This window comes from Sapajus apella, unplaced genomic scaffold (assembly GCF_009761245.1).
Source record: "Sapajus apella isolate SASKATOON/1434 unplaced genomic scaffold, GSC_monkey_1.0 scaffold2, whole genome shotgun sequence".
In the NCBI taxonomy this organism is placed as follows: Eukaryota; Metazoa; Chordata; class Mammalia; order Primates; family Cebidae; genus Sapajus; species Sapajus apella.
This window is the reverse complement of record NW_022436942.1, coordinates 46,757,460-46,768,350: the sequence shown is the minus strand read 5'-3', so window position 1 is coordinate 46,768,350 and position 10,891 is coordinate 46,757,460. Positions and strand designations below refer to the sequence as shown.

The 10,891-nt window shown below is 36.1% G+C and overlaps 1 protein-coding gene across 1 annotated transcript in view; it reads left to right on the top strand.

Annotated features, from left to right (window-relative positions):
• The window catches only part of CEP290 (centrosomal protein 290), a 90,045-nt gene that overhangs the window by 73,469 nt on the left and 5,685 nt on the right, over window positions 1-10,891 (top strand). Inside the window, exons 47-51 of the mRNA XM_032297149.1 lie at window positions 400-486; window positions 2,175-2,339; window positions 2,861-2,983; window positions 4,338-4,510; window positions 10,174-10,315. Of these exons, the coding sequence (XP_032153040.1) occupies window positions 400-486; window positions 2,175-2,339; window positions 2,861-2,983; window positions 4,338-4,510; window positions 10,174-10,315 (690 nt within the window). The remainder of the gene's footprint in view (window positions 1-399; window positions 487-2,174; window positions 2,340-2,860; window positions 2,984-4,337; window positions 4,511-10,173; window positions 10,316-10,891) is intronic.

Genomic DNA, 10,891 nt, shown 5'->3' with positions numbered 1-10,891 from the left:
TAAACTGCCATTTTTTTCTGTCTTTTTTTTTTTTTTTTTTTTTTGGTACTGCTTCTTATTCTGGTTTTACATTGATAGAACCAGTGTTAGAAGTTCACTTGCCTTTTGCTCTGTACACTTGGTAAGGATCTACATGTGTAATATATGGGACAGTTAGAATTCTAAATTTGTATTATTGAGTCAGGCAGTAATGTGGGAAATATATCAACATTTCATATACACAGTATTCTTTATTAATTCAACTTCTTAGTTCAAAATCTTCCTCATTAGTAAAGAGACTTAATTACTTGTTTTGGCTATACAATTGAAGAGATTGATGGTTCACATAAATAGTTTGCCTTTTCTTTTCAGTGGCTAAAGCTATGTTAAATTGTCACATGTTTGCTTGTTATCTTTCAGAATCAAGTCAGTGATTTGAAGGAAATGTGTGAATTTCTTAAGAAAGAAAAAGCGGAAGTTGAGCGGAAACTTGGCCATGTTAGAGGGGTATGTGTGAATTTACCATACATTTGTTTTGTTTTCAGCAGTGATAAGCCAGAAATGAAAAGTTTATATATATCATAATAGTAGTTATATGCTTTTATTAGTGTCCTGTAGCTTCAGTTTTTATTCTGCATCTGTAATATAAAACACTAAGTATTCCCGTGTGTCTCAAGTAATGTATTTTTCATCTGTTATACCTTATATACTTTCATCTCTATTTTTATTGAATATGCCTCCACAGCTTGCAAATGTTTAACTTCCAGGAATCTTTTTGTTCATTGAGGTAACTGCTAACTAACTGGTCCTTGAGCCAGTGCTGATATTTTGTAACCATTTGTTATGATATCTTCAAGCTTTCTTGGTATAATGTTTTATAAATACATCGTTCCTCCCCCACTTTTGTATTCTTGTACTTTTCTCTCTATGTTATTTTTTATTCACCTTATATAATGAATAAATGTTGTTTATGAGATCAAGGCCAAAGACTTAAACTCCTGTTGATTTTATGTTGCTGAGTGTCATAAATGGAAGCAATCATAATGCAGTCATTCTGGTAGTAATATTAAGTATATGATGGATTCAGTGAAAATATTATGTGTTATTAGAAAAATATTCAGAATAAGCCATGTGCCATGGCTGACACTGTAATCCCAGCATTTTGGGAGGCTGAAGTGGGTAGATTACTGGAGGTCAGGAATTCAAGACCAGCCTGGCCAACATGGTGAAACTCCATCTCTACTAAAAATATGAAAATTAACTGGGCATGGTGGCTCATGCCTATAATACCAGCTACTCAGGAGGCTGAGACAGGAGAATTGCTTGAACCCGGCAGGTGGAAGTTACAGTGAGCCATGGTTGCACAATTGTGCTCCAACCTGGGTGACAGAGTGAGGCCCCATGTTTAAAAAAAAAAAAATTAAAAATATTCAGAACAAATATCTTGCTGACAGCAACATTTGAGTCATCAATGAAAGTATGTGTTAATTTGACCTTTGCTATATGTTAATTATGAAAATATATACTAAAATGATGTAAACATTTGTATTACAGGATTATTCTTATTTATGGATGATTACTAAACTGCAAAAAAATTAAGCATACCATTTAACTGTTAAAAATTATTTTTATTTTAAATAAGCAGTTAAACTTATTAAGTAGTGATTCATCTCTGTTGATATATTTATGCAAGGTTTTTTATTTCAGTTATCTCTTCTATTTATATTGGACAGAAACTGAATTTCTAAGCAATAGTAATTCTTAGAGAAAATTGCCTGTATTATGTTGCAATTAAAATTTAATTATTCATGAGCTCTTTAAAGACACAATTTCTCTTGTATGGTTTTATTTCATAAAATGAAAACACTGATATACTGGAGAGAACATTAGCTTAATAGATTATTTAGATTTATTTATTTTGATCAGACATCAAGGCTATAGAGACTAAGCTATTACTTATTAGATGCATGATTTTAGGAATGTCAAATTTCCTTAGTCTTGGTTTTCATTTATTTAAAATGGAAATTATAATTTCTATCTTATAGAATTGTTTTAAGGACGAATTGAATTAACATGGTTTGACTTCAAATATTAGGATGTATTAATACTTAGTATAATGTACCTGTCTTATTATTGGTACTTTGTATTATACCTTCTAAAACATTTGATTAAAGATTTAACATATTCTTTTGTAGTCTGGTAGAAGTGGAAAGACAATCCCAGAACTGGAAAAAACTATTGGTTTAATGAAAAAAGTAGTTGAAAAAGTCCAGAGAGAAAATGAACAGTTGAAAAAAGCATCAGGAATACTGACTACTGAAAAAATGGCTAATATTGAGCAAGAAAATGAAAAATTGAAGGTAATTATTTTTGTGCGATCATTTTTGGGGAATATTTTACTGTTTTGTTACTATTTAGGAAAATTTCAAATATGCTTATTGCTATATAAAATGGCATTAATGAATACAGTACATATTTTATACATATAAAAAAATTTAGGAGACACGGGGCTAAGGTTTATAGAGTAGGTCAACCTGATCTTCCTTGTTATTTCAAGACCAATACTTTTCTGACAGCACATATTAAATACCTGGGTCTATTTTTAGAAATACAGATGCCCTCCCATCCCTGAATTGATTTAATTATTTTAGGGTTAGTCCTAACACAGGTATGTTTGTTGTTATTATTTTAAGTCATCAGTTTATATCTAATGTGTAGCCAATGTTGGGAATTTCTAATATTCAAATGAAGACTTTAATTCTAATCTTATAAAATATAGTCTCCAAAATGACTTTGAATTAAGATTTATAAGTTTATAATATTATCATTTGTTTCCTTATTTTGATAATGCATAGTTTTTGTTTTTTTGTTTTTTTATTAGGCTGAATTAGAAAAACTTAAAGCTCATTTTGGGCATCAGTTGAGCATGCACTATGAATCCAAGACCAAAGGCACAGAAAAAGTTATTGCTGAAAATGAAAGGCTTCGTAAAGAACTTAAAAAAGTATGACTTTTATGAATGATTATCATTGTCGATTTTTATTTCACTTAATACATCTTGGAAAACTGAAAGTATATCCTTGATGAGAGTGTCTATTCAAGGTAGATATTAAGAGATTGAGGAATTGTGTCTTTATGCCTGCTATCATCACATTCACCCATGAAAAACATTGATAATAAAAGCAAGTTTAGAGGCTCTATAATGTAGACATTAGCCTAGATTTAATTTCTAGCTCTATTATTTGTTAGCCATGGGAACTAGGGCCAACTAATTATCCCCCTCTGTTCCTCAGTTTCCTCTGTAAAATTTCCATCTGTAAAATTGGGAATAATAAGTATATCTGTCTCATAGAGCTGTGTGGAATTTCAGTTAACGTTTGTGCATGTGACTTAGGCCAATATATAGGAAGGACTATATGAAACTGTCTTGTTTAAAACGGTATGGTTTATTTTGCTTATTCAGCAAAATATATTCCTTAACTCCAAATATTGTTATTTATATGGAAGATCTAGTGAATAAGTTAAAATTAATATTTTCCTTAACTCCAAAATATATTCCTCAACTCCAAATATCTGTTACTTATATGGAAGATCTAGTGAATAAGTTAAAATTAATATTTTAAAACTAGTTAGAATATTATCTGAATATATTATGAGGCCCAATGATACTGTGCTTGGAATGTGGATGTTTAATAATAGAAATAATCTACACTTTGGGAGGCTGAGGCGGGTGGATCACGAGGTCAGGAGTTCGACACCAGCCTAACCAACATGATTTTGAAACCCTGTCTCTACTAAAAATACAAAAATTAGCCAGGTGTGTTGGCACATGCCTGTAATCCCAGCTACTCAGGAGGCTGAGGCAGGAGAATCGCTTCAACCCAGGAGGGAGAGGTTGTAGTGAGCCGAGATCACACCACTGCACTCCAGCCTGGGCGACAGAGCGAGACTCCATCTCAAATAATAATAATCTGCGTTACTTAACACATACTTTATGCTTATAGCTAGGTCTCTTAAGCATTAGGAAGTCAAAACAAAGAATCGTTTACATGCGTAAAGGTATAAACTATCCCATTTTTTCTAAAAATATTACAGAGGAACAAAACGTCAGATTTAAAGTAATCACTAGTAACTAAATGTATTTCTCTGACCTCATTTTCATGATCTGTTGTTCTAGTTATTGGCCAGATTACTTCTTTAGAGGAGGGGAAATGTTGAATTTATTGAAATTTTAATCAGCATTTAGATCCCCAGATTATTTTTTATTTTTCAATTTGTGACAATAATTTTGAATACACTGAATCTATGAGAACAATATTATGTTTTCTCATAATATACTAATTAGCATTTAATGATAGGAAACTGATGCTGCAGAGAAATTACGGATAGCAAAGAATAATTTAGAGATATTAAATGAGAAGATGACAGTTCAATTAGAAGAGACTGGTAAGAGACTGCAGTTTGCAGAAAGCAGAGGTCCACGGCTTGAAGGTGCTGACAGTAAGAGCTGGAAATCCATTGTTGTTACAAGGTAGGAACAGAGTTTTAAACTTGTACAAAGTTTAATCATTTTGAATTTTGGCATTATTGTTTTAAAAGACAACACTGCTCTGAATAACCTAGTTTCTTCCTGATGAATAGTTTGGTTGTTGTTTCAACCTAATGCTTTTTCTGTTGTAGTATTGGCAGAGTCTTTTTCTTCCTTAAAATGTTTAACTTATTTAACCTTGTTCGGGTGGCAGGGCATGGAACAGAGTAGAGCTGGGGCTGGATGAAGGTGTTGGAGCTGTGTGTGCATCATAAAGCTGTTATCAGCCATGAGCCTGGGCTGAGGCTGCTCAGCTTCTCCTGGGTGCTATTTTTCTCCAAAACTGTAGCTGCAGCTTCTTGATTGTATAATTTGCTTTCCTAAGTATGAGCCAGGAATAATTGAGCTGTCTTGTCATAATGTATGGCATACTGGATCTAGCCTGTGCTGCAATGCTTTTGCAGTTATATCCTGGGCACCCTTCTCTTCAGATAGTCCCAAGAGATGAATTCAGCAGCAGCTTTGATGCCTTTTCTGGTTTCTGCTTTCTGGTACTTGATTTTCTCCCACCCTGAATATATGGGATTCCCACCTGTGAAACTAATTTTTGTGGCTGTGAAAGAGGTGGTGGGAGTTTGAGTAAACGTTCATGTGTCTGTTGCCACTGTCATCATGTGTGGTTCATCATGACTGTGATGAGGAGGTAAAAGGCTCTTCTCATTTCCAATTTTAAACAGCTGCTTCAAGGCGTCTGGAAGTCATTGACCAGTGGGATCCTGCCCGTATTTTTTCCCATTAAAGTCTTCCTGTATGAAGTAGTATCCTTTACCATCTAGCACATCTGCCACCCCCATTTCAAAAGGCATACTCATCTTTATCTCAACATTCTGATAGAGTTCTTTATGTCCATGCACCTCCAATATCCCCTTTGATGTCTTTGAGGCTTTATCTTCCCCATCTGCTATTTGGAATAGTCCTGATGGAAGGCAAGATAGTGACCAACCTCACTGCAGCTAGGATGGGAGTCTTAGCACTGTGAGGCTATAGCAAGTCCCACCAAGGGCCTGCTCCACTGCACTTGCTCTGTCAATCAACTCTAAGGAGAAAAAAAAAAGAGTAAGCAGGCACATTAAAGGACCGCCCAGATGGCCATGAAGTCCTGGAGGAGTCCTTGGTTCCTGTCCTAATACTAAACCTAGAGTAGTCAGAATCCACGCTTCTCCACATTAGCTCTCACTTTTCCCATCTACACACTGGGAAAAATTATTTCTTCAGAAGGCCAGTGTCAGGGTTAGATGAAATAACAAGTATGATAGTTTGGAGTGGGGGACGGGGTCTCTTCTACTGTCTTCTCGGACCCTAGCAGTGGCTCTCAGCCAGCAGCCCTAAACACTGATTTCTTGGTCGTTCCTTTGTTTTCTTCTATAATCATGTATGGACTCAGAACAAATTTTGAGTAACTCTGAAATCTATTTATGCAACAGATATTTATTTAGTACCTCCTACTCCCAGACTCTGCTTTATGTTGGATATTATTTCTAAAAAGCCCACCTTGCCTAGGTTTTCTCAAAGAACCATGTAGCTTCACTGGTTTAGAAAGATTTAATTCTTACTATGATCTTAAGTAAATTATATTCTTTCTGTGGGCTCAAGTTTTTTTCTAAGAGGGCTCTATGGGGCTACAGAAGAAATTGTTAGTGCAAAAGGGGTTTATAAGGCTTATAAATGGTTAGTAGAGGGTGATATTTCACCATAATTGAAGATGACTTTGCATTTTAGATCATGTATGTGCTTTTAGTCTGAGAACTATACAGGTCACTGAGCATAAGCCTCAGTAAACCATAAGTAGAACTCTCTTGACAGAGAGAAGGCTCGTTTTGATCCTTGACCTCCAGGTTCCCTAAATCCATTAAAAAAAAAAAAAGAAAGAAAGAAATGTACTAAAGTTTACATCTGGGAGGATTATACACCCTTCTCAAGAAAGCAGTTTAGAGAGATCTTTTTGGGACCCATGACACAGGTCTTGCTCATGCTGATATCCTTATAGTTGCTTTATTATTTATTCAACAAACTTATTAATACATATTCTGTGTCAGGCCTTTTGATGACTCCTGAGACAAACCAGGGTGATGTGGGGGCTGTTTTAGATAGGGTGACCAGAGAAGGACTCTCTATTTGGGTGGCTTTTGAACAAATAACTAGATGAAGTGAAGGAGTAAGCTTCTGATATTTCACCATTTACTTGTGGTAGATCTGTGATAGTATCTGTCAGGTTAAAAACATTCCAAGTTTCAAAAGCTGTTTGAATGTATTTAGACAATCATAATTTTCCTTTCTTGTATTATCCTAGCAGATTTTGTTGCCAAAGCTAAACTGGCCATTTTAACTTAGAAGGCCTTCTTTCTATTCACTTTCTGGAAAAGTTTGAATATTGTAAACATTTTTCTTTAGGTATGATGAACCTGTAAAACTGTTTGGCTCAATTATAAAACTTTTTTCTGGAGTATTTTTTGAACTATTGTTTCTTTAATAATTGCAGATCTATTCAGATTTTTACAAGCTTTATCCCTCTCCCATCATACACTATTTCTCTCACCCATGCTTTTGCATAATTGTATCTAGTTTTTCTACCTAGGTACCTCCTATGTGTGTCTGTATGTGAGAAAAGCTTTTGATTTGCCATCTTTATATTTCTAAGAATATCTAGTAATATAAAATTTTATATTCTAATGAATTTTACTTTGCATTTTCTTATTTTGTGATTGAAAAAAGGTATTAGTTTTAAACCGGTCAAATCAGGCTCCATCCTTGTTTATAATCTTGGAAAATACCTAAATCCTTTATTTTGATTAGGCCATCTGTTGATTAAGGATACCTTATCTCTTGCCACCACCTTTTAATACTAAATATGTAACAAACTTTGACTAGAAAAAAAAGAGTAAGACATTCTTTTTAGTACAGTAATTTTAACTTATTTTTAAATCAGTGACATTAATTATTTGCCATGTCTATACTTACTGAGGTCATTCTTCTGTAATTGCTTCCTGCTGAAAAGGAATGTCGAGGGTTGTCTGGGTCCCTCCTCCCTGCTTGCTGTCTAAAGGCCTTTCCAGGTGCTGTTTTATTCTCTCCTGATTATGTTCAGTCTCATACTTTTAGAGTTAATGAAGTCTATCTGCAACGCTCCCACCACCACAAGATATGGGGGGTTTAACACAGCTCTGAATCTAAAGAGCTTTTATTTCTTATAAATTTCTAATGAGTAAGAATTAGGGCCTGATTCTCTATTATATTTTCCTTCCCAGACTTTTATTGGATTTAGGGCCATAGGTATTTTTCAGTTTCTTTTTATTCAGCTCTTAACATTGGCCATACTATTTTTGGTCATGGTCCTACTAATCCCCCTTCTCTCCAGACAATAGAGTTGTTGATCTCAGTATGTATAAATTCTAAGTAATTGTAGTTCGTTATCTGGTTATCTGCCATCTGAATTCCATGTTACTGTAAGAGGACTGACCAGTGCAATCAATGCTATGTATGCCCTTTGGGGACCAATAATCAGTAATTCCATAGGACTTGTGTGCAGCACCTCAGCCTCTATTACAAGACAAACTTCCCAGATTAATGTTCTTAACTTAGGGGACCATTCCTTATTTGTATTCAGGTTTTGATGGCCAAAACATTGTTACTTTATTTCCTACATTATTACAGAAAATACTAAGGCCAGAGATCATTAAAGGAAGGAAAAAATATATGCCCAATATGTAAAACTCTTTTACTTCTATCCCAACTCCAGAAATACTCACTTTAATGGTGATAATGGTCATCATAATTAATGTATCAGGCTGTCTCGCTTTCTTCAGGTTTTCCTCTGCTATTTGTGAAAGCTTTTTAATTTGACCCCAAGTTGGTGATGATGTTTGGCGTGTCCTCCTTGTGGGAACAGTATTCCACCTCGTTGTTATTCTTGCCATCTCTGTGACTGAGGGGTCCTCTCCAAGCCTCTTTTTTGGTATCTGGCCCATAGTACAGCTTTAAATGTCTGGATGGTACCCATACCGGTTGTTGATTTGTACCTGAAGAAATGCAAGCAAATCCTCTCCCACTTTACCTCTTTCATCTCGCCACAAAGTATTTGATTCTAACCTCCGGGGGTTTACACCCCTTGAGTTGGGAGGATAATTGACCAGCTGACAAGTCGGACAATTCTGAACAATCTTTTTAGCTTCTTTCCAAGTTAAGTCATATTTTTTTCCTGCAGCTCTACTGCATTTAAGTGTATCAGTGTGTGGAAATGTTGAGCATCCGATAGAACTGTAGCAACTAACAGACTTGACTGCAGAAACTGAGAAGGCAACAAACAAGTTCGGGTTAACTTTAAAGTATCCCAGTCTATTGTAATCAGCCTGTAAGAAGTAGCCACATTCTTCAAGAATTCTAGCACAAACGGAGACTCAGGCCCATACTGGCTGATGGCCTGTTTAAACTCCTTCAGTAATTTGAAGGGAAGGGGTTCAAAAGCAACCCGTACTTGCCCCTGCTGATCTTGAGGATGTACAACAACTGGAAACCGCCATGCCTCCAAATATCCTTCTTTTCTCACTTGTTGAACTCCCTGCTTGAAGGAACCAGTTACCGTAATTCTAGGAGTACAAAAGGCTAACAGAAGCAGAGATAGAAATATTAGGAGGATCTGGCCATCCCTCGACAGGATACTAGAGTCGGGGGTGTGGGTGCTGATGGGCACACTCTTTCCTCATATGACTCTTCATCTTTTTGCTTTATAGATTCTTCACATACTTCATCACACTCCTTCTCCTCTCCTGAATCCTTTTTGTCATTGTCTGTCTGAAACAGCTCCAAGGCAAAACACACCAAAGCCCAAACAGACCACACCAGATAAGCCTCGCATTTGCTTGATCTTTGTCCCTTGTTACCCCAATATGACCGAGCTCCCCTAGCTCACCCTGAGGGATTTTTTTTTTTTAAAGTTCTTGGGCTAATTCTGAGCTCCCGCAACTAACTCTGGGGAATTTTTTTCAAAAGTTTTTGGTCTACTTCCGGATTCTCCCTAACTCACCTGGGAGTCTCCCCTAGGCTCCTTCCGAGCTCCGCAACTTACTCCGGTGATTTTTTTTCCCAGTAGTATTCAGGCTACTTCCAGGCTCCCCCTAACTCCTGTGGGGGATTCTTTTCAAATGTTCTCTGGATACCTTCAGCTTAGCCTCTTTCTCCATTGTTCAAGCAACCCTTTGTCCTGGATTCGAGTCCCCACACTTGGGCACCACTTACCAAATACCAGCTCGGTTGAGAGACCCCCACGCAGGCAGTGCTGAAGGTATTGAGAGGCAGACGCCCAGACAGAACAGCAAAGTGGATCTATCTGGAGGACCAACAGCCTACAGAGCTGAGAGCCTCAGGGGCTGACAGCGTTCCAGGCTGAAGGCCCTGAGCAGATTCTCATCTACTTATTTATTCTCTTTACAGGTGATTCTTATTAATAAACAGGTGGGCTATATTAACTGATAATTCACAAATATACCAAGTAGGCAGCCATTACCTGCCTACCACTAATTATAAACTAAAAGGTATTCTCTACAAGAAGCCATAGGGGCAAGGTAAACTTAATGTTTCTCAACATATACTTTTTTTCTTCATACTTTTAGAATGTATGAAACCAAGTTGAAAGAATTGGAAACTGATATTGCCAAAAAAAATCAAAGCATTACTGACCTTAAACAGCTTGTAAGAGAAGCAACAGAGAGAGAACAGAAGGTTAAGAAATACACTGAAGACCTTGAACAACAGGTAAGTAATGTAATTTTTCTTTACATGATAAAATAATGCATAATATCATAAGGTGTTCCTTGCATTGTCTTATAAAGATAAAAATGGACTCGATTAAGAAAACCCATCGAACTGTAGGGCACCCCATTCACCCATTTGCTTAAGCCAGAAACTTTGGATCATCAATGACTTCATTCTATTTTCATTCGCTACATCTTTTTTTTTAATCATTAATTATGTCAGCCATATTTTCAAACTTTATCCCAAATCTAACCACTTCTGGGCATCTTGAGACATCACTTACCAATCTTGTTCAAGTTATTGTTTTATACCTGAATAACTGCAATAATTTCCAAGCTGGTGTCTCAGCTTCCACTTTCATTGTTTCACCCTCTTTGTATTTCTGGTCTGTCTCTACAAAGTTGCCAGATAACCCTTTTAAAACATAAAGCACATCACAGTAGTCCTATTCTCAGAATCTTCCAGTGGTTCTCCATCACCGTAAAATAAAACTTAGAAGTTATTTTCCTAACCTAAAACAACATATGAGGCTTGGCACCCAGTTTTCTTCCCAATCTTATCTTCTACCACTTCTCC